The following is a 24327-nucleotide window of genomic DNA, read 5'->3' as shown; positions in this document are numbered from 1 at the left end:
GGGGCTCCCTCCGGATGCAGTGGATCCGGAGGACGGGGAGGATGACTTTGTGGAACCCTTCTTTCTATCCAAAAAAAGGAAGAACGCACCAAAAAAAGAATCTAGAAAAAACTCCGCAACTTAGGCTCTCATTGCAGCGGCCCGCCCTTATTTCGGCTTGAGGAGTCGTTTTCTCGCTATCTCTTTCGTCTGGATTAGCCTTTTAGTAGCCTAATAGGTTGTTTGAGTTTCAGGAAAGGAAGAGGTGCTTTTTAAAACAGCCGTTACCGCTATGTTTTTTTCAGTAAGTTTTTTTAGAGCATCGTGCCCCATTGTCCGAATAAAGTGTGCGCCTAAGATGGTCGAGATAGATGACAGCACCTTTTTATCCTCTTCCTTACCGGGAAGGCGCCTCTGATCTGTCCAAGAGCAATGCTCCAAAGCTAGAAAGGTTAGAGCAAGTGCTTAAGAATTGTGCTCTGGAAGTTGTGGATGACCCTCAACCAGCTCCGAATATGCCTCCTTCTTCAGCTGAAGCTCCTCAAGGAACCTGGGTTTGGTGAATGGAAGTTGGCCTTGGGAGATGCTTCGCTCCGAGTCCGACTAGGACGGAATGGGGGACCCAGGCCCTTCAATGCCTCCCTCCGGATCCACTAACTGAAATTGTACCCGGCCAGGGATGGACGTAAACTCGTAAGCTACCGAGGGTAGGGAGGCATGCGCCGGACTGAAGAGACTGATTCCTTTCTCCGGACGCTTATATCCATCACTGTAGGACTTAGGTTTAAGCTTTCCCCAGCCCCTTTTCATCAATGGACTCCTGACGTCTCGATTTCTCTTTTGCTAGGCCCAACACTAAAAAACCCACTTTTTTACGATTACGAGGTTTATTCGAAGAGGAAATTGCATCTTGTAACCACATCATTTCTCCCTTTTTTTCTACCCCAGGCTTTGCAACATTTCGAAATCGGGAAATTGCTACAGGAGCAGGTGCTATTAGAGAACAATTACCAGATTTGGATTTGCAAATAAGTATTATAGAGGGGGATGAGCCGGAGGAGGAGGATGTGGGGGACACTGATGACGGGGATCTGCAGGCGGAGCAGCAGGCTATCCTCGATCACCTCTGGTCGGAGTCGGCTGCGGAGGCAAGACGTCATCACCGGTAGGAGATGGAGGCGCAAGAGGTCGCGGAGGAGACGGAGATGTTCGCCACATGGATGAGGTCGAGCAGGAGGAGGATGAGCTGGAGCCCTCCTACCCGCCCGTCCAGCCGGCGCCCGACACCGGCGTCATGGACATCTCCGACGACGAAGAGTAGCTAGGGTAGTACGTAGATGTAGTACATAGGTTTTTTTTGCATTCTTTGTATGGATCTAAGGGATGAAATATGAGAGAGACGGATGCAAAGTGGCTAATTTGAGACGTGACCGGTCATTGTCCGCGGGCGTTTGAGGGGCCGGATTTACAAAATCCAGCTGTATATGCTTTTACGAGGTAAACTAGAAAAAAACTAATAATGCCGCATTTGGTGAGATCCCGTTTGTAAGCACAATAAATGTTCCGAGAATTCTTATTTTGCTGGATTTTGAGGATGCCCTCAAAGTCAATGATTGTGATGTCCATCATCATCCCTTCCGGAACCTTTTCAAAATAAAGGCACTTTGAGTTTCCAAGATAGGTTCATACAAAAAAAACGCAAACGATTAACCAAGCATCTGAAGGTGACCTTATATATAAGTTTGCAAAGACTAGTCGGTCTGAACTCTCTCAAACTTTGTGTCTTCTTTTCCTTAGGAATAAGCACTATGATTGTGTCGTTTATACCATCTGGCATGATTCCAACCTCCAAATATTTCAATACCGCCGCGACCACCTTCTTTTTACCAAAAAAGGGTTTCCTCGCTTTATATTATAAATCAATCATTACCACATACACCCGAGCGAACTGACACAAACACACACCATCACGACACCTCAACACATACACACACCTAAGGCAAGATACAAAGGTGTCGCGGGCACCCCACGCAAACTAAAGATGAGCTAAGAAGAACCGCTTGGAGCCACCGAGGAGGGGTGAGACGGACAATGACGACAAGTGATGTAACCCTGCGCTCACACCCCTCCGGCACAGACACACCCCTGCTCCGCCACCCCCCGCACCCGCCCCCCCCCCCCCCCCCCCCCACACACACACACGAAGCCATGGCTGCCCGCCCACACTTGAGACGCAGGTTCCGGCCCAGAATGCCATGCCTCTCGCCGCCCATCATTTAGCTCATATTTGTCTAATACATGCTCGCTCAGTTAAGGGCTATTGTCCCCTGATTGGTTCTAATTGATTTTTTGTGTGTGTGCTTAACCAGGATATCAATGAACACTTTGTATCTACATACCTCAGGAATGTTCGATGCAGATAGACAATGTAGATTCTCAGCCATCCCATGAGGGCGGTGTGCTCATTTTAGTTAGTGGATCCTTTACTGTCCCTGATGCCATTAAGCGTAGATTTACTCAGTCGTTCTTCCTTGCTCCACAAAAAGGAGGCTATTTTGTTCTGAATGATATCGCCGGTGAAGTCGTAAATCAATCTACAGAAAGTACCTCCATCAGTAATGAGGTCGTGAATGACAGATAGTCACCTCTCGGCAGTGCACTACTAGCTTTCTTACAAAATGCAAGTTTATCCATCTATAGATTATGTTTGCTTTTGCAACAGATGGGTGCAAAAAGTTGATCATTTGCGGATGTCTTAGCATTGTAGATACATGATGAGTGACTTCTTAAAAGGGCAGAAAACATCGGACAACTGAGTATGTCTATTATATGCATCTCAAAAACAGTCTAGTGAGTGAAAACACAAAATTTGATTGAGGTTATGCTATGCAGCCATCTGTTTCTGTTCCCCGTTCCGACAAAGTTGCTTCTCCTCTTTTCGAAGAAACATCGACCCAATCTCCCTCTGTACATTGACCCCTGAGCTTATTCTATACTTTTGTATTGTCCCTGTACTCTGTTAAGGAATATTTGCAGCCTCTTCACAATAGTCATTGTCACTTGCTTGTGTGACAGTTAGATGTTGACCAAGCCTGTTCATGACACTCCATCCGCAGATCCGCTTCCGCTTGCATCGCACCAATCTCTCAATCTTCATGATGCTCTGGGTTCTTCCTCAGGATCACAAAGCCCTCCAGAACTGGTGTCAGCGGAATATATCTACACGCAGGAACAGCAATAAGCTCAAGCAAGAATCAAGTTACTGAACATAAGATTCATTTCGAAAATGCTCTGTAATTACTTTTCAGTTGCTAGCTCAGCTTGCTCCCCTGCAGCAAGCACTACAGGCGTGTTGTACGTCTGGAAGCCAGTGATGGTCCTGGGACTTCCCGCCTGACCGACCACGTCGACTGCTTGGCCGACACGAACAGGCACATGTAGGGGCTTGAGATCCTCATCCACAGTCAGTAACATCCTAGGCTGTCCCCAGCAGAGAAACACACATTTCAAATCATGTGATTCTTCTTTAACTCTACCACTGAGTCCTTAGTACAGTAGGAGATACATACCTGCATAGCAAGGGCGAGGATGTATAGCATGTAGGGATACTTTTCGACGATGATGGGTTGCATGTCAAGGCATGCGTACAGAACGGTTGCAAGCCCAGCTAGTGCTACGCTGAAAAGTGACAACAACAACAACAACAACACCAACAACAAGAGCTTTTTGAAACGTGCTTCCAGTAAAACCAAAGGGAAACCATATGGGGCACATTACTCACGGAGATAGAAGTAGCCTGTCAGAGTGGCATGGGTCAAGTGTCAGCAAGCCCTTCCCAAGGTGAACAAGACCCTGTGCAATCCTCACCTGAAATCAAACGAAATCAAATCATCTGAAACTTAAATAACCACAGGAAATCTTACTAGTGTTTAAAACAAGGACATAATTTATTTATTTTTGCTGTATATTTGTACTTACACAATACAGATAACCGCCATATTGCTGACTTGAGAGCTTACGAAGCAATCCGGCTATACGTGCATTGTTTGTACCAGCACCTATCAAGCCCAGTGAGATGATTGCAGCCTGAAAGTACCGATTTGATCAAACATAATCTTAAGCTTCAAGAGGTATTAATATGCTATATATTGTGACGAAGTTGCTAACCATCGACACTGCACCGTCCGTATCATGGCTCAGTCTATTCAGTGTGTCCACAACAACCGCCTACATGATATGCAGACAGTATGAAACTAGACATCTGGAAGATACAATCTATTTACATCAAATATACCATAACTGCAGGCACTCAGTGAGCTAGAATCAAATAAGGAGCAAAGCATGTATAGTTGCCAATAATCAAGTAAGACCAAATAAGTGCCTAACAAAGCATGTTCTTCAAGCACATTCGGACCAAAATGGATGATGCAATAGATGAAAAACTAACAGCCGTGCATGTTCTTAGCCTATTATGCTTCCACTGGTATTAATATATTGCCAGTATGTGTGCAACCCAATAAATGTTTCCATTCAATTTCATGGTACATTTGAAAGGGCTTTTAATATCACAAAAGTATGACTCATTTCCATTTAATGTTATAGAAAAACAAGCAAGCTTATACAAAAATATAGGAGTACCTTTGGATTGGATATGCAGAGCATGCCAAGAGCAAGAGGAACTGCTCTTCTAATACTACAATCACCATACTGTAAAAGCTGCTCGAGGGACCGTACAGCCATTTCAGCTCCTAATCCTTCAGCCATGGCAATAAGAGCAATTCCAAGGACTGCTGGCCCTTGGTCACTTCCACCTTTCACAAGTTTATCTGAGCAACTACAAAGGAGCTCCTGAACCTGAAAATCCAAATGGCATGATTCATAAAAACTAGCTATGCATTGGACTTGTTGGTATTGTACAGCCTCTCTGAAATTCATGTATCTGTTGAAGGCAAGTTACCTTAAGCACATTCCCTGTCCCAGCATATGCCAAAGACGTAAGAGTCAGGCCACAGTACTTCTTTAATGGTTCTTCCAATGTTTCAGAAACCTTAGCAGCAGTAGCAACTACCATCTCCTGATACAATGTTGTTAAGATCAACGAGATGAATAGGAAAAATGCATAAGCCTGTGCACACGCACACACATACAAAACAAAAGATATTTAAATATAAATCACATCGGCAGATGAAACTATTTTACAACAATGGAGAGAAACCAGCCAAAGCATGGGTTTAAGATATATCATAAAAGGATGTCCACAAGTATAAGGGCAGGCACCGAAACGATAGATACATGTTTTATAATTATTCTATGCTCCGCAACAAGAAAAAATTGTACAAGAAGCTGTGAATCTTACTATGGAGGAACAACAAAATTACCTGTTTTCCAAGATATAGAAGGCCAAGGGCAACTGGAAGTAGATGAATAATGGGCTCTGTAAGCTCTTTACTGTGATTTTTCAAGACAGATATGATTGACTCTGCAATCTCTTCATTGCAGGAACCAACAAACACCAATCCCAAGGAGATGGCAGAGAACACTAAGTCCTCCAAAGGTGTTTGGGGGTTACTCAAGGTACTTGAGAAATGTGATTTAAGCTGAAAATTCGGAAACTGTATCAATGCAAGATAATAAGGGTATTTCAGCTATAGGGGAATGTATTGAATTGACCTCGTCTTTCCGGGACCCAGCATAAGCAATACCAAGACCCAAGAATCCCCCAATCCGTGTAACTGATGCTGCACCCTTGCTATACTCAGAAATAAGAGCAAGTGCCTGGAAAACATAAGAGGTTATTAAAGCAGAGGGCTTGCATTAGAAGAGCAAGAGGATGGATACAGTAAGGTAGGTGGCGCGTACATGATCCCGATAATTCTTCACACCAGAAGAGACAATGCCTATACCTAAAAAAGTTCCTGCAACGACATTAGTATCATTGCTGTGCAGGTACTTGTCAAGTTTGGGAAATCCTGAATCAGGATCCCACATATGTATCATTCCCTGAAAATGATGTGTTGTATTTAGTACTGTTACCTCTATACCAAAATATAAGACGTTTTTGTAGGCTAAACTATTAAATGCACCTTTTAGATTACTACTCCCGCCGTATCAAAATATAAGACGTTTTTTGTAGGGTTTTTTAGCCTACAAAAAACGTCTTATATTTTGATACGGCGGGAGTAGTAATCTAAAAGGTGCATTTAATATAGCCTACAAAAAACGTCTTATATTTTGATACGGCGGGAGTAGTAATCTAAAAGGTGCATTTAATAGAAATAAGATTATATCAGTACCAGACTAGCTACTACACTGGCTCTCCAAAGTTCGTTGTTCTTGAATAGCAAAGAATCTGGTATTGCAGTCATGAGTTTGTCCTGCAACAAGAACATGATCTTAATATCTTTACTTTCCATAAAGATGGCGAGGAAATTCATAAGAGCTAACCTGGCAATAACCAGCATTCACAAATGCATTGACAAAAATTGCGGCCAAATTCGGCCTTGCAGAATCAAGGCTGGAGCTTTTGGTACCTCGACCGCCAATCAGATGAACCTAACAAATGAGCATGTCTTTTAAATTTTAACTGGGGTGCTTAAACAAACTAACAAACTGCTCAAACAACTGAATCGGCAAATAACCTAACAAAATACTACCTTATATATGTCCTCTGGAGATTTTGGCTCCATGACACCAATATCCCGCGCAAGGATATGGTACCCCTTACTCAGTTTGGTGTTATAAACCACTTCCTGCAAAGCATTCTTCTCATTTTCATCTGCAACCATCTCATCATCAATCTCCATGCTTAAACCCTTCAATAAGAAGAATTCATTGATAAATAAAAATAAAAATCAAAGAATCTGCTGAAAGATTTAAACTATCTCTAGTATGGAATCTGTAGATACAACTATCGCAATGATCAGAATTATAAATCAGCAGACGATGGCAAAAATAGGTAACTTTGCTTCTGTTGCATGTCTGTGAGCATGGATGAGACTCACATAGCGTGCTATCATAAATGCAAATTGCTGCTTCAGTGAGAAATCTTTAGTTTCTGCAAATACCTTCTTCATCTTCACATTCTGACCACAATACTAGAAGACATTGAAATCGATGTTAGTGTCATTGAATTTCGGACCTCAAAATCGCAGGCATAGTTCATTCACCCACCTTGTGGTCGTTGACCAAAAGCACAATCCTTAAAGCACTTCCAAGATCCCTAAACTTCATATACATGTCATAGGCAATGTCAAGTGTGGCCTTATGGTCGGGTGTAGATAAGTATCTGCAAGTTTCAGCCCCAACATAACAAGTGTTCACAAGTTTAATATCGATAAAATTGGAGAACACATAAATTCATTCACGTACTTAGAACAACTAGTCAAATACAAGCATGCCCTTTTGTAGTTGGTAGAGTCAACAAGATGAAGTAGCCTCATAATGTATTCTTCTTTTTTTTCATCTGAAAGCAACTCAAGGTATCCAACCTATGTACAAAGAAATATCATACTTCAGTTGCATCACAATAATTATAGAACTGATCCATTAATACAAACAGAAATGTTTCACCAAACCTTCATCAAAAAATCCAGAGCTTCAGTTTCAGCATTATGCTACAATAACAAAACCCATCAAACTCTCAATCCATCAATGAATTAATCACTATTAGCTTTCTTTTAAAAAATTACTATTGGTTATCAATTAGAGATTAGCATATTTCACATAAGTTAATAATTTTATATGATGGATTAACAAAATGAAACAAATGCAACACACAAAATCTTATCAGAATCAACCTTCATGTGAAATTTGACAATTTCCAGCACTAGTTTTATTTTGGATTCAATTGGCGTTGATGAGTCATTGAACTGCAAAACAAGAAAATTTTAGCATTATAAATGTAAGACCAAGAATAAAGTTTGCATATTTAAGCCCAACTACATGGAACAACTAATACACTACAGCATAGATAACAAAAGAAAAAGTTGATGGAACTTCTTTTCTAACAAGATTGAATGCATTAAGAGATAGCAAACCAGCAATCACAACTTTAAGAGTATTGTCAGATGGGGAGCCACATAAATCATGGTACATCAACCAGTAAAGTATATACTAATATACACACTGACTATAAAATCAAGAGGTTCGAGGAAAAACAATCAAAACACTTTCGATTTCAATAAACATCTGGACAGAAATTGGATGTCATACTACTGTGAAGAGTGCCAGGGGCGGGCCCACTTCAATTCATTGGTATTCAGTTGAATACCCATTATTTTTTGCCAAAAACTATGTTAGCGTATACAATGTACATGTTCAGGAAAAACTGAACTGACACAAAATGGCATGCCATCCGGACAGAAAGTGGATATCATACTACAGAACAGGGTACTATGAAGAATATATAAGAAAACATGCAATACAAATGATGAAGTGGATTAGGATCTAACCTTCCATTCTTCTCCAATTTCAAAAGCCAAGTTTCTGGCGAACAAGACATTGACATAATTAGAGCCCACTATATGAAACAGCTTGAGCCTCCGCAACAAAAAAAACTTAAGAGCAATGCTATAACCCATTAATTTCCAAACAGTATAGCTTAGATTTGACATGGCAGAGTGACTAGGATGGTAAGCGAATAACATTTAAACTGGAACAACAAAAAATTACTTGGAGTGATTCTTTAGATTTAGTATTGTATCTGAGCCAGCATATCAAAAAGAAATTCACATCACGTTGTATTTGTAGCTACAAGGATGGAAATAGCTTGTAGGAAGACAAAATAGTAAATAATGCTAATAGGGAGCTAGTTACAACTTACAAGTAACATGAAGAGAAAAGTAAGGTTGGAATTACATCCAGGGAAGCTGGATGCCATTACCTCACGTACTCATGACCCCATGAACATATATCAACTAAAGAGCCCATCATACAGTACTTCAGGCTTTCCTAAAACAAGAAAAGGAAGCAAAATTTAGCAAGAGAGCCCTATACAGTAATGGTCAACTAAATCTAGATGCTCATTTCAGTGTTCAGCTTTCCAAAAAAGCTTATGAAGTAGTATAATGGAAGTTAGGTGGTTTACGATGAGGGAAAACCTGTATAAAAGTAAATGTAACTACATGTAGGTTCTGGTGTTAAAATATCCGAGAAAAGAAAAGGACTGGGTGCCTGTTAGCTATCTGGTTTGTGTCAAAGCATAACACTGTTGAAGTTGCTGTGAAAGAGATCTGGTTCTCTCGCCAGCAACATTGGGCACAGGATGATCAATCCGGAAGTTAAATAAATCAATTGATGGCCCATGTGTTGATGTCGATAATGGTCGAATAGGGGAACATAGGATGAGATATGACCGAGCTACAGGTAGGTTACGATGAATACCACTAAATTTTTAGTGTGTTCAAGTTAGTTACAGCATAAGTGTATAACAGAGAGATGAGGCCGCTAATCTAGATTTTTGTTTGGGGCCTTCACATATTTGCTCTTTGCTTATGCCATCTAGTCTGCTTTTAAGATCAGTATTTATGAGTGCTGAAGTAAACCCTAACCACTATGAACTAGAAATAAATGAAAACTATTTGTAGAGTATATTTTGCTCAGAATTTCCCATGATGGTCATTTGTAGAACAGCAAGATATATACTAAATTACTAACAGAAGGAAATGCACAAATGATTGAACAGTGCTTTGGTATTTCTGCATACCCTTTCTCCTTCAGCAGACGCTGTCAAGGCCAATACTGACAGAATGTCAGCCATATGTTTCTGCACAATAAGAACAGAAAATCATAAGCACCACAGTACTTAAGCTTGGGCCAACTGAGACATTAACAATCCCTTGATACCTTCTGTGCAGGATCCCGCATTCTCTGAAAGCAAGCCTTGAGAGTTCCGTAGTGTGCACGGAGGAATTTGAGTGGTTTCGGGACAGACGTCATTGAGCTTGTCGCCGCACAAACCTCTTTCCTGTTAAGCATTAATTACAGTTAACTATGAACTGAGAAGAAAAATGGCATGTTAGCTGTTTGAGGAATGCAGTGCTGCAGTCAATAGTAGCAGTAGGATGCAACATTCGAAATGAACAAACCAAACCAAATATCCCATCATAACATGATAGGGAAATTCGACAGCGAAAGCATGACGCAATAGGAATTTTGATTTCGTAGTATCCTGTCCCAACTTAAGAGCAGAGGGACGTAAGGAGCCTCCAACTGGGCCCAAAATCGGTGCCCTTGCAAAATAAGCAAACCAGCACTACCAAAAACCAGAACAGAATCCCCGTCCTCGCGAATTTTCATGACAGTGAATTTCGCAGAGCATAACATTTCCCATAAACTCGCCTGCAGATTGCAGTACATACCGGTAGGTAAATCAAGCAATCAACCCAGAGATTAGGGTGCAGGAGACAACAAACTAAGCAGCGGCGCAACAAACATTTGCATGCGAATCGAGAAAACGGATCACGCGGAATCTCGTTTTCGCGCCTACAAAATGGCCATCCAAAATTGACAGCGACGCGCCTGAATCCGAACCGGAACTAAGCAGGAGACCAGAACCGAAACTAACCATAATTGACAGTGGTGCGGGAGACTAGAAACAGAGCAGCAGCGCCCGAGCCGAATTTGGTTTTCGCGCCCGAATCACACGGAATCTGGATTTCGCGCCTAAACTGGCCATCCAAATTTGACAGCGATGCGGCCGAATCCCGGGGGAAGTTCAGAAGCGGCAGTAGGCATTACCTCAGGGTGTCGATGGCGCCTACCCGGAGGCGGGGGTCGCGGCTCTGCGCCCGCTCCACGCAATCCTCGAGACGCGCCTTGAGCTCGCGATCCTCCTCCGGCTGCGACAGGCACGAGACGCGAGTCACGCGGCCGCACCCGTAAGAGAGAGGACGAGCGGCGCCCCCGCCCCGCGGGGAGGAGGCGGAGGAAGAGAAGGGAGAGAAGCGGCGGGGTCGTCGCTGCTCACCAGATCGTCCCCCTTCATCTTCCCCATGCCCTTGCCTGCTGCGGCGGGGCGGGGGAGGCGGGGAAGGGGCGGATGCGGGCGCTCCACCACCGCGGCTGGCGCCCTCGCGCGGCGAGGTAGGGTTTACGAGGGGGTTCGGGGAGTCGCTGGGGAATCGGAATGGGAGGGAGGGAGGATTTGAGTTGGCTGGTGTGGTGATCTTTCCGGTGAGGGCTGGGGAGTCAATCCAAGTAAACGCGAAGTGTTTATATATCGAGCCAGCTGGCGAACGGAACGGAACGGTTATTAATCACGCGTGTGTTCACTTCACACGAGCGAACCGCCTCTTGCTTCTTCTTTTTTTTTTCAGGGAGAACCGCCTCTGGCTGGGTTGTTACGGGTGAGGAGTGAGGAAATGTGTAGTGCCCCGAACGTGGAAAACGCATGTACCAAATTTTTTCCGAAAATAAATTAGCACAATGGGTGTTCAGATGGTCCCGACTTTTTTTTTGCAATGAAATTATGGTTCAAAGTCAATTTTAATGACCGTGGAAACCACATGCAAATAGTTGTCAAGAAAATCTGATTTTTTTTTCAAAAAACTGAAAATATATTAGCATAACAGGTGTTCAAATGGACTTGACTTTGTTCACACGGAATTTGGGGTGCAAAGACATTTTTCGTGGAGTTGTAATTACTGACGAAGCTACAATGCAAACTGGTGGCCCATATTCTATTGGCAAATGATTTGGGATCATGTGATTGATCTCAGTCTTTAACAGTCACTCGTTGTCAAGCATTGACACCCATCACCTTAATCGACACGTATGCCCATGGTATACCGCACACACCTTATTCATTTGGCTCTCCATAGAAACCGCTCGTTTGTTCCTCGGTTCCCCATCTTCTTCTCCGCATGCCAGTGTTTCTTTGTTCCCCGTCGTCTTCTTTTTGCATTGGCTCCTTCAGCTCATAGCTTCATTGAGAGTCTTTCCCTTCTTACTCCCCTCCTTTTTTTTCCTTCTTCTCTCCCACAATTTTTACCATTCTCTCGCCGAGATCTGCGACCAGGTGCCACACGATAGTGTTGCGGGGGTTACCGGTGATACTGCGGGAAGGAGGCTGACAACTACTACAACTGACGCATGATGTGAGGAGCGAACAGAGCTGCCATGAGAGGACAACACTGGTGGTGGTCGTCGGTGCTGCAACCGATCAGCGTTGATGCTAACTAGTGGTTGTTTGTGCTGCAACTGGTCGCCTTTGGTGTTATGACTGGTCACCACCGATGTACGAATGGTGGTCGTCGATGTTGCGATCGGTCACCGCCGTGCTACAACCGGCCACAACCAATGCTATTGCGGTGCGTCGATGCAATGACTAGTGTCGACCAAAGCTAAGACCGATCATGAGCAAACTTGCCACTAACGTTGACCAATGATGTGACCGAGGTCGACCAAAGCTACGACCGATCACGAGCAAAGTTGCAAACGTCGACCAAAGCTGCAACCGATGTCGACCAAAGCTGCAACCAACGTCGACCAAAGCTACGTGTGACGCCAACTATTGTTGCGACTAGCGTCCACCAAAGCTGTGGCCGGTCACGGGCACAACTATGAGCTGAGGGCGGCATTGCTTTAGAGCGGGATGTTAGCTACTTCATCGTTGTCGGTGACAGAGCAACGACGCGGCAACCCCAAATTTCCCCTGCGCGAGAGCGCGCTGGAGGCGCGCAAGATGCGGCTGGGTTCCTTTTTTCTCGGCGGCCAGCGTGCTGATGTGCGAGCTAAGAGTGAAGACAAGCAGAACACTTTGATCGAGCGGTTGAGTGCGGGACAATCTTGCGTCAGAGATGATTGATTGGTGCTAGCTATCGGTCGGCCAACGACTAGCACTGCCCTGTTATCTTTCGACAAGACCCAAAATTTCTCTCACGCCTATTGTGTTGCAACGAAACTAAGCGAGTCATGGTCAATTTCGCTTAAACGAAGCTCGGCCATTGGTTGCATATAGCGGACCCCTTCTAACTAATGTGAGGGTATCCAGGTATTTGTTAGTTGTATTTATATTTTTAGTATATATGGCAGAACAAAAATATCAATATTTTTAGTTATTGAAATAAATCCAAAATAGTTCCATGATTTAAAATTTCAAATTAATTTTTAAAATATTTCTTATGAAAGTTCAAAAGGGATTTTAGTGCACTTTCTTGAATTTTTAGTTCATTTTTGAAATAATTTCAATGGCGTTTCAGAAAGTTAAATTTGAAAACAAAGATGAACTTTCATCATTTAAATATTTTTATAATTAAAATTTAATATATTCATACATATCAATATTCTAGTCATATTTCAACCAGTTTCAATAACTTAGTCATATTCAACCACTTTCGGTTGTTTCAAAAAAACTCATAATGTTTAAATGCAACCATTTTCTTGCGGGTTGCTCTGCCCCGAAGTATATATCATGCATGTTATATGTGACAATATAGTGATGAATATTTGATCGAAAATAGTATAAATGCAACCAACTCCCTCATTAGGAGATAGAGTGGAATATTGTTCAATGATAAACTTGGTTTGTGCATATTACTTTAGTTTTTGATGTCTAATGAAACTCAACTAGATCTAAAAAATATATTTTTATTGTAGCTGGCATATATTTTAGTTGCACTGCAAAAAGTAGAAGAAGAGAAGGGGAATAGGTTCTTAGGATGTGAAACAAGTGTTGGAAGATTATGCCATCTCCTGACACACAACAAATATCCACTTGCTGCTTCTTGGGGAAGCTGGGAGAGTCCACGAGAGGAGTGTATTAAACTAAGGTATGCTATTCTTAACTACTCCTTTCGTCCCATAATATAAGATCTTGTTACATCCAATATATGAGCATATTTTATATAATAAGATCTTATATTATGGTACGGAGGGAGTACATGTGTATTAAATGAACCAATAAGTATTTTATGTTAATTGTGTTGACAATTTTTGTTGTGTGTAGACTTACATTTTAGTGGCATTGCACAACAGAAGTTGACCAAAGGGTTTATGAAGTAGGATAGAGATCGGTGAGAAAATATGTCCTCTATCTAGTTTGTTAAGAGGATCAACTGTGAAGTGTGTAGCTTTGGTTAGTATTCTCGAATTGTTGGTTATGAACTGTGTAAATGTTGTGAACTGTGTGAATGTACATGTGAATTGTGTTAATGAAAATTAATGTGTAATTGAATGATTGTGCATGTGTATTGTGTTCCTATCTTTTTGTTAATTTTGTTTGCATAGATGGTAACCATACGTAAATAAAGTGTGGGAATGCATTGCTGAATGGAATCGTTACCACTGACCGGCTGGTAGTCACTACTAATACCACATCACTGATCGGCCTTGTGGGCGGTCTATGATGAACATTGAAGGAAATATGCCCTAGAGGCAATAATAAATTTATTATTTATTTCCTTATATCATGATAAATGTTTATTATTCATGCTAGAATTGTATTAACCAGAAACATAATACATGTGTGAATACATAGACAAACAGAGTGTCGCTAGTATGCCTCTACTTGACTAGCTCGTTCATCAAAGATGGTTATGTTTCCTAACCATAGACATGAGTTGTCATTTGATTAACGGGATCACATCATTAGGAGAATGATGTGATTGACTTGACCCATTCCGTTAGCTTAGCACTTGATCGTTTAGTTTGTTGCTATTGCTTTCTTCATGACTTATACATGTTCCTATGACCATGAGATTATGCAACTCCCGTTTACCGGAGGAACACTTTGTGTGCCACCAAACGTCACAACGTAACTGGGTGATTATAAAGATGCTCTACAGGTGTCTCCGAAGGTACTTGTTGGGTTGGCGTATTTCGAGCTTAGGATTTGTCACTCCGATTGTCGGAGAGGTATCTCTGGGCCCTCTCGGTAATGCACATCACTTAAGCCTTGCAAGCATTGCAACTAATGAGTTAGTTGTGAGATGATGTGTTACGGAACGAGTAAAGAGACTTGCCGGTAACGAGATTGAACTAGGTATTGAGATACCGACGATCGAATCTCGGGCAAGTAACATACCGATGACAAAGGGAACAACGTATGTTGTTATGCGGTTTGACCGATAAAGATCTTCGTAGAATATGTAGGAGCCAATATGAGCATCCAGGTTCCGTTATTGGTTATTGACCGGCAACATGTCTCGGTCATGTCTACATAGTTCTTAAACCCGTAGGGTCCGCACGCTTAAAGTTTGATGACGGTTATATTATGAGTTTATGTGTTTTGATGTACCGAAGGAGTTCGGAGTCCCGGATGAGATCGGGGACATGACGAGGAGTCTCGAAATGGTCGAGACGTAAAGATCGATATATTGGACGACTATATTCGGACATCGGAAAGGTTCCGAGTGATTCGGCTATTTTCGGGAGTACCAGGCAGTTATGGGAATTCGTATTGGGCCTTAATGGGCCATACGGAAAAGGATAGAAAGGCCTCAAAGGGTGGCCGCACCCCTCCCCATGGGCTGGTCCGAATTGTACTAGGGAGGGGGGGCGCCCCCTTCCTTCCTTCTCCTTTTCCCTTCCCTTTCCTTCTCTCCTACTCCTACTACTTGGAAGGGATCCTAGTTCTACTAGGAAAGGGGGAATCCTACTCCCGGTGGGAGTAGGACTCCCCTAGGGCGCGCCATAGAGAGGGCCGGCCCCTCCCCTCCTCCACTCCTTTATATACATGGTCAGGGGGCACCCCATAGACACACCAATTGATCTCTTGATCTCTTAGCCGTGTGCGGTGCCCCCCTTCACCATAATCCACCTCGATCATATCGTAGCGGTGCTTAGGCGAAGCCCTGCGTCGGTAGAACATCATCATCGTCACCACGCCATCGTGCTGACGAAACTCTCCCTCAACACTCGGCTGGATCGGAGTTCGAGGAACGTCATCGAGTTGAACGTGTGCAAAACTCGGAGGTGACGTGCATTCGGTACTTGATCGGTTGGATCGTGAAGACGTACGACTACATCAACCGCGTTGTGCTAACACTTCCGCTTTTGGTCTACGAGGGTACGTGGACACACTCTCCCCTCTCGTTGTTGTGCATCACCATGATCTTGCATGTGCGTAGGAAATTTTTGAAATCACTACGTTCCCCAACAGTGCTATCAGAGCCAGGTTTTATGCGTTGATGTAATATGCACGAGTAGAACACAAGTGAGTTGTGGGTGATATAAGTCATACTGGTTACCAGCATGTCACACTTTGATTCGGCGGTATTGTTGGATGAAGCGGCCCGGACCGACATTACGCGTACGCTTACGCGAGACTGTTTTTACCGCTGTGCTATGCACACAGGTGACTAGCGGGTGTCAGTTTCTCCAACTTTAGTTGAACTGAGTGTGGCTACATCCGGTCCTTGCGAAGGTTAAAACAGCACCAACTTGACAAACTATCATTGTGGTTTTGATGCTTAGGTAAGAACGGTTCTTGCTAAGCCCGTAGCAGCCACGTAAAACTTGCAACAACAAAGTAGAGGACATCTAACTTGTTTTTGCAGGGCATGTTGTGATGTGTGATACGTCTCCAACGTATCTGTAATTTTTGATTGCTCCATGCTACTTTATCTACTGTTTTGGACTATATTGGGCTTTATTTTCCACTTTTATATTATTTTTGGGACTAACCTATTAACCGGGGGCCCAGCCCAGAATTGCTGTTTTTTGCCTATTTCAGTATTTCGAGGAAACAGAATATCAAACGGAGTCCAAACGGAATGATACCTTCGGGAACGTGATCTTCTCACCGAACGTGATCCAGGAGACTTGGACCCTACTCCAAGAAGTTTTCGGGGAGGTCACGAGGGTGGAGGGCGCGCCCCCCTGCCTCGTGGGCCCCTCGGAGCTCCACCGATGTGCTCCTTCCTCCTATATATACCTACGTACCCCCATTAGACCAGGGGGGGAGCCAAAAACCTAATTCCACCGCCGCAACTTCCTGTATCCACGAGATCCCATCTTGGGGCCTGTTCCGGAGCTCCGCCGGAGAGGGCATCCATCACGGAGGGCTTCTACATCAACACCATAGCCCTTCCGATGAAGTGTGAGTAGTTTACTTCAGACCTTCGGGTCCATAGCTAGTAGCTAGATGGCTTCTTCTCTCTTTTTGGATCTCAATACAATGTTCTCCCCCTCTCTCGTGGAGATCTATTTGATGTAATCTTCTTTTTGCGGTGTGTTTGTCGAGACCGATGAATTGTGGGTTTATGATCCAACTTATCTATGAATAATATTTGAATCTTCTTTGAATTCTTTTATGTATGATTGAGTTATCTTTGCAAGTCTCTTCAAATTATCCATTTGGTTTGGCCAACTAGATTGGTAGTTCTTGCAATGGGAGAAGTGCTTAGCTTTGGGTTCAATCTTGCGGTGTCCTTACTCAGTGACAGGAAGAGTTGCAAGGCACGTATTGTATTGTTGCCATCGAGGATAACAAGATGGGGTATTTATCATGTTGCATGAATTTATTCCTCTACATCATGTCATCTTGCTTAAGGCGTTACTCTGTTTTTAACTTAATACTCTAGATGCATGCTGGATAGCGGTCGATGAGTGGAGTAATAGTAGTAGATGTAGGCAGGAGTCGGTCTACTTGTCACGGACGTGATGCCTATATACATGATCATACCTAGATAACCTCATAACTATGCTCAATTCTATCAATTGCTCAACAGTAATTTGTTCACCCACCGTAGAATATCTATGCTCTTGAGAGAAGCCACTAGTGAAATCTATGGCCCCCGGGTCTATTCTCATCATATCAATCTCCATTACTTTATTTTACTTGTTTTGCTTTTACTTTTTACTTTGCATCTTTATACCAAAAATACCAAAAATATTATCTCTATCAGATCTCACTCTCGTAAGTGACCGTGAAGGGATTGACAACCCCTAAGCGTTGGTTGCGAGTTGCTACCGTTTTGTGCAAGTACGAGGGACTTGCGCGTGACCTCCTACTGGATTGATACCTTGGTTCTCAAAAACTGAGGGAAATACTTACGCTACTGTGCTGCATCACCCCCTCCTCTTCGGTGAAAACCAACGCTAGCTCGAGACGTAGCAAGAAGGATTTCTGGCGCTGTTGCCGGGGAGTCCTATGCCAAGTCAAGTCAAGATTTACTCTCCCGTCAATGAGCCATTTCTGGCGTCGTTGCCGGGGAGGCCTACGCCAAGTCAAGTCAAGATTTACTCTCCCGTCAACGAGCCATTTCTGGCGCCGTTGCCGGGGAAGCCTACGCAAAAGTCAACATACCAAGTACCCATCACAATCTCTATCTCTCGCATTACATTATTTGCCATTTGCCTCTCGTTTTCCTCTCCCCCACTTCACCCTTGCCGTTTTATTCGCCCTCTCTTTCCCTTTGCCTTTTGTTTGCTCGTGTGTTAGTTTGCTTGCTTGTCGTGATGGCCCAAGATGCTACCAAATTGTGTGACTTCACCAATACCAATAACAATGATTTCCTTAGCACTCCTATTGCTCCTCTTGCCAATACTGAATCTTGTGAAATCAATACTGCTTTGTTGAATCTTGTTATGAAAGCGTGGTTTTCATCTTTGCCTAAAAATAGTATTGATTCTTGGAACAAGTGCAAAGATGCTTTTATCTCTAAGTATTTTCCTCCCGCTAAGATTATCTCTCTTAGGAACGATATTATGAATTTTAAGAAACTTGATCATGAACATGTTGCACAAGCTTGGGAGAGAATGAAATTAATGCTACATAATTTTCCTACTCATGGTTTGAACTTATGGATGATTATACAAAATTTTTATGCTGGATTGAATTTTGCTTCTAGAAATCTTTTAGATTCGGCCGCGGGAGGCACTTTTATGGAAATCACTTTAGGAGATGCTACTAAACTCCTAGATAATATTATGGTCAATTATTCTCAATGGCATACTGAAAGATCTACTAATAAAAAAGTGCATGCTATAGAAGAAATCAATGTTTTGAGTGAAAAGATGGATGAACTTAGGAATTTATTTGTTAAGAGTGTTTCTTCTGATCCCAATAATATGCCTTTATCTACTTTGCTTGGGAATAATAATGAATCTATGGATGTGAATTTTGTTGGTAGGAATAGTTTTGGTAACAACGCGTATAGAGGGAATTTTAATTCTAGGCCTTATCCTAGTAATCCTTCTAATAATTATGGAAATTCCTACAACAACTCTTATGGAAATTTTAATAAGATGCCCTCTGAATTTGAGAGTAGTGTTAAAGAGTTTATGAATTCGCAAAAGAATTTCAATGCTTTGCTTGAAGAGAAATTGCTTAAAGTTGATGATTTGGCTAGGAACGTTGATAGAATTTCTCTTGAGGTTGATTCTTTAAAGCTTAGATCTATTCCTCCTAAGCATGATATCAATGAGTCTCTCAAAGCCATGAGATTTTCCATTGATGAGTGCAAAGAAAGAACCGCTAGGATGCGTGCTTACAAAGATGCCTTTATTAAAGCGTGTTCTTCTAAATCCTATGAAAATCAAGATGAAGATCTGAAAGTTATTGATGTGTCCCCTATTAAATCGTTGTTTTGCAATGTGAATCTTGATGAATCTGATTATGATCTTCCCTTACCTAGAAGGCGTTCTAAGAATTCTGAGTTTTTAGATCCTGATGATGAAATTGATAAAAAAGGGATTGAAAGAAATAAAAATCTAGATATTGCTAAACCCACTATTTTGGATCTCAAGGAATTTAACTATGAAAATTGTTCTTTAATTGATTGTATTTCCTTGTTGCAATCCGTGTTAAATTCTCCTCATGCTTATAGTCGAAATAAGGCCTTTACCGAACACATTGTTGACGCCTTAATGCAATCTTATGAAGAAAAGCTTGAGTTGAAAGTTTCTATCCCTAGAAAACTCCATGATGAGTGGGAACCTACAATTAAGATTAAAATTAAAAATTACGAGTTTTATGCTTTGTGTGATTTGGGTGCTAGTGTCTCTACTATCCCCAAAGCTTTGTGTGATTTGCTAGATTTTTGTGACTTTGATGATTGCTCTCTAAACTTGCATCTTGCGGATTCCACTATTAAAAAGCCTATGGGAAGAATTAATGATGTTCTTATTGTTGCAAATAGGAATTATGTGCCCGTAGATTTTATCATTCTTGATATAGATTGCAATCCTTCATGTCCTATTATTCTTGGTAGACCTTTCCTTAGAACGATTGGTGCAATTACTGATATGAAGGAAGGGAATATTAAATTCCAATTTCCCTTAAAGAAGGGCATGGAACACCTTCCTAAAAAGAAAATAAAATTACCATATGAATCTATCAGGAGAGCCACTTATGGATTGCCTACTAAAGATGGCAATACCTAGATCTATCTTTGCTTTTATGCCTAGCTAGGGGCGTTAAACGATAGCGATAGTTGGGAGGCAACCCAATTTTATTTTGTGTTTTTTGTTTTTGGTTCTGTTTAGGAATAAATAATCCATCTAGATTCTGTTTAGATGTGGTTTTATCTTTTAATTAGTGTTTGTGCCAAGTTAAACCTATTAGATCTTCTTGGAAGATAGTTATTTGATCTTGCTGTAATTTCCAGAATCTTTGCGCTCAGTGCCCGAATTGTCAAAAATCACCAGAATGTGATAAAATAGTGATTCCAATTGCTTCTGATCAATAAACAAATTTCCCAGGTCGTCTAATTTTGGTAGAATTTTTTGGGTTCCAGAAGTTTGCGTTAGTAACAGATTACTACAGACTGTTCTGTTTTTGACAGATTCTGTTTTGCGTGTGTTGTTTGCTTATTTTGATGAATCTATGGCCAATAAAATAGTTTATAAACCATAGAGAAGTTGGAATACGGTAGGTTTAACACCAATACAAATAAAGAACAAGTTCACTACAGTACCTTAAAGTAGTCTTTTGTTTTCTTTCTCTAACGGAGCTCACGAGATTTCTATTGAGTTTTGTGTTGTGAAGTTTTCAAGTTTTGGGTGAATTCTTTTGATGGATTATGGAACAAGGAGTGGCAAGAGTCTAAGCTTGGGGATGCCCATGGCACCCCCAAGATAATCCAAGGACACCAAAAAGTCAAAGCTTGGGGATGCCCCGGAAGGCATCCCCTCTTTCGTCCACTTCCATCGGTAATTTACTTGGAGCTATATTTTTATTCACCACATGATATGTGTTTTGCTTGGAGCGTCTTGTATTATTTGTGTCTTTGCTTGTTAGTCTGCCACAATCATCCTTGCTGTACACACCTTTTGAGAGAGCCATGTATGAATTGAAATTTGTTAGAATACTCTATGTGCTTCACTTATATCTTTTGAGCTTGATAGTTTACTCTATGTGCTTCACTTATATCTTTTTGAGCGTGATAATTTTTGCTCTAGTGCTTCACTTAGATCTTTTAGAGCACGGTGGTGGATTGTTTTAAATAAACTTGATCTCTCATGCTTCACTTAAATTATTTTGAGAGTCATTAATAGCATGGTAATTTGCTTAATGTTAATATACTTGGTATTCAAGATATGTGAAAATTTCTTTTTAGTGGGTTGAATACTAAGATAAGTTTGATGCTTGATAATTGTTTTGAGATATGGAGGTGATAATATCATAGTCGTGCTAGTTGAGTAGTTGTGAATTTGAGAAATACTTGTGTTGAAGTTAGCAAGTCCCGTAGCATGCACGTATGGTTAAAGTTGTGTAACAAATTTGAAGCATGAAGTGTACCTGGCTTGTGCATCCTTATGAGTGGCGGTCGGGGACGAGCGATGGTCTTTTCCTACCAATCTATCCCCCTAGGAGCATGCGCGTAGTACTTGATTTTTGATGACTTCTAAATTTTTGCAATAAGTATATGAGTTCTTTTGACTAATGTTGAGTCCATGGATTATACGCACTTTTACCTTTCCGCCATTTGCTAGCCTCTTCGGTACCGTGCATTGCCCTTTCTCACATTGAGAGTTGGTGCAAACTTCGCCGGTGCATCCAAACCCCATGATGTGATACGCTCTTTCACACATAAACCTCTCTATATCTTCCTCAAAACAGCCACCATACCTACCTATCATGGCATTTCCATAGCCATTCCGAGATATATTGCCATGCAACTTCCATCATCATCATCATGACATGCTTTACTTTTGTCATATTGCCATTGCATGATCTTGTAGTTGACATCGTATTTGTGGCAAAGCCACCATGCATTATTTTTCATACATGTCACTCTTGATTCATTGCACCATCCTGGTACACCGCCGGAGGCATTCATATAGAGTCATATCTTGTTCTAGTATCGAGTTGTAATCATTATGTTGTAATCAATAGAAGTGTGATGATCATCATTATTAGAGCATTGCCCAATCAAAAAAAGAGAGAGAAAGGCCAAAAAGAAAAAAAAAGGCCCAAAAAAAGAAGGAGAAAATAAAAAGGGCAATGCTACTATCTCTTTTTCCACACTTGTGCTTCAAAGTAGCACCTTGTTCTTCATGTAGCGAGTCTCATATATTGTGCTTCAAAGTAGCACCATGATTTCATATAGTGAGTCTCATAAGTTGTCTTGTTCATACTAGTGGGAATTTTTCATTATAGAACTTGGCTTGTATATTCCAACGATGGGCTTCCTCAAAATGCCCTAGGTCTTCATGAGCAAGCAAGTTGGATGCACACCCACTAGTTTTCTTTTGTTGAGCATTCTTAGCTCTAGTGCATCCGTTGCATGGCAATCCCTACTCCTTGCATTAACATCAATTGATGGGCATCTCCATAGCTCATTGATTAGCCTCGTTGATGTGAGACTTTCTCCTTTTTTGTCTTCTCCACACAATCCCCATCATCATATTCTATACCACCCATAGTGTTATGTCCATGGCTCGCGCTCATGTATTGCGTAAAGGTTGAAAAAGTTTGAGATTATTTGAGTATGAAACAATTGCTTGGCTTGTCATCGGGGGTATAGAAGTTGGGAACATCTTTGTGTGATGAAAATGAAGCATAGCCTAACTATATGATTTTGTAGGGATGAACTTCCTTTGGCCATATTATTTTGAGATGACATAATTGTTTAATTAGTATGCTTGAAGTATTATCATTTTTTATGTCAATATGAACTTTTGTCTTGAACCTTTCGGATCTGAATATTCATACCATGATTAAGAAGATTTACATTGAAATTATGCCAAAGTATCACTCCGCATCAAAAATTCTCTTTTTATCATTTACCTACTCGAGGACGAGCAGGAATTAAGCTTGGGGATGCCTGATACGTCTCCAACGTATCTATAATTTTTTATTGCTCCATGCTACTTTATCTACTGTTTTGGACTATATTGGGCTTTATTTTCCACTTTTATATTATTTTTGGGACTAACCTATTAACCGGAGGCCCAGCCCAGAATTGTTGTTTTTGCCTATTTCAGTATTTCGAGGAAACAGAATATCAAACGAAGTCCAAACGGAATGAAACCTTCGGGAACGTGATCTTCTCACCGAACGTGATCCAGGAGACTTGGACCCTACTCCAAGAAGTTTCCGGGGAGGTCACGAGGGTGGAGGGCGTGCCCCCCTGCCTCGTGGGCCCCTCGGAGCTCCACCGACGTGCTCCTTCCTCCTATATATACCTACGTACCCCCATTAGACCAGGGGGGAGCCAAAAACCTAATTCCACCGCCGCAACTTCCTGTATCCACGAGATCCCATCTTGGGGCCTGTTCCGGAGCTCCGCCTGAGAGGGCATCCATCACGGAGGGCTTCTACATCAACACCATAGCCCTTCCGATGAAGTGTGAGTAGTTTACTTCAGACCTTCGGGTCCATAGCTAGTAGCTAGATGGCTTCTTCTCTCTTTTTGGATCTCAATACAATGTTCTCCCCCTCTCTTGTGGAGATCTATTCGATGTAATCTTCTTTTTGCGGTGTGTTTGTCGAGACCGATGAATTGTGGGTTTATGATCCAACTTATCTATGAATAATATTTGAATCTTCTCTGAATTCTTTTATGTATGATTGAGTTATCTTTGCAAGTCTCTTCAAATTATCCGTTTGGTTTGGCCAACTAGATTGGTAGTTCTTGCAATGGGAGAAGTGCTTAGCTTTGGGTTCAATCTTGCGGTGTCCTTACTCAGTGACAGAAGAGTGCAAGGCACGTATTGTATTGTTGCCATCGAGGATAACAAGATGGGGTATTTATCATATTGCATGAATTTATTCCTCTACATCATGTCATCTTGCTTAAGGCGTTACTCTGTTTTTAACTTAATACTCTAGATGCATGCTGGATAGCGGTCGATGAGTGGAGTAATAGTAGTAGATGCAGGCAGGAGTCGGTCTACTTGTCACGGACGTTGATGCCTATATACATGATCATACCTAGATAACCTCATAACTATGCTCAATTC

At 41.8% G+C, this 24327-nt stretch overlaps 1 protein-coding gene across 3 annotated transcripts; it reads right to left on the bottom strand.

Moving 5' to 3' along the window:
* Positions 1-2715: 2715 nt before the first annotated feature.
* Positions 2716-11175, bottom strand: LOC125521963 (26S proteasome non-ATPase regulatory subunit 2 homolog A-like). 3 transcript variants are annotated; one of them, XM_048687029.1, is made up of 25 exons: positions 10946-11175; positions 10717-10817; positions 9823-9943; positions 9683-9742; positions 8861-8928; positions 8430-8463; positions 7776-7847; positions 7554-7592; positions 7348-7466; positions 7150-7264; positions 6981-7073; positions 6633-6791; positions 6424-6531; positions 6273-6353; positions 5839-5979; positions 5650-5754; positions 5358-5576; positions 4937-5104; positions 4618-4833; positions 4147-4206; positions 3958-4065; positions 3761-3846; positions 3549-3657; positions 3281-3459; positions 2716-3198 (listed from the first exon to the last, which is right to left on the bottom strand). In XM_048687029.1, exons 1-25 carry the CDS (start codon positions 10970-10972, stop codon positions 3126-3128), a joined length of 2661 nt encoding a protein of 886 aa, XP_048542986.1. In that variant the 5' UTR covers positions 10973-11175; the 3' UTR covers positions 2716-3125. The 3 variants fall into 3 exon arrangements, with proteins under 3 accessions (XP_048542986.1, XP_048542988.1, XP_048542987.1); XM_048687031.1 differs by having other exon boundaries at positions 7044-7073; XM_048687030.1 differs by having other exon boundaries at positions 4937-5053; positions 10946-11174.
* Between the last annotated feature and the right edge of the window lie 13152 nt (positions 11176-24327).

This window comes from Triticum urartu, chromosome 7, assembly GCF_003073215.2.
Source record: "Triticum urartu cultivar G1812 chromosome 7, Tu2.1, whole genome shotgun sequence".
NCBI classification, from domain to species: domain Eukaryota; kingdom Viridiplantae; phylum Streptophyta; class Magnoliopsida; order Poales; family Poaceae; genus Triticum; species Triticum urartu.
Note: the sequence above shows the minus strand (reverse complement) of the source record. Positions and strands in the feature narration are given on the sequence as shown.

Coding starts and splice junctions, on each gene's coding strand:
- LOC125521963 (XM_048687029.1), bottom strand. CDS start 10,972: ATGGGGAAGATGAAGGGGGACGATCTG. Junction 7,074..7,149: donor TTTTGGTCAACGACCACAAG/GTGGGTGAATGA, acceptor AATGTCTTCTAG/TATTGTGGTCAGAATGTGAA. Junction 6,532..6,632: donor CTCCAGAGGACATATATAAG/GTAGTATTTTGT, acceptor CTCATTTGTTAG/GTTCATCTGATTGGCGGTCG.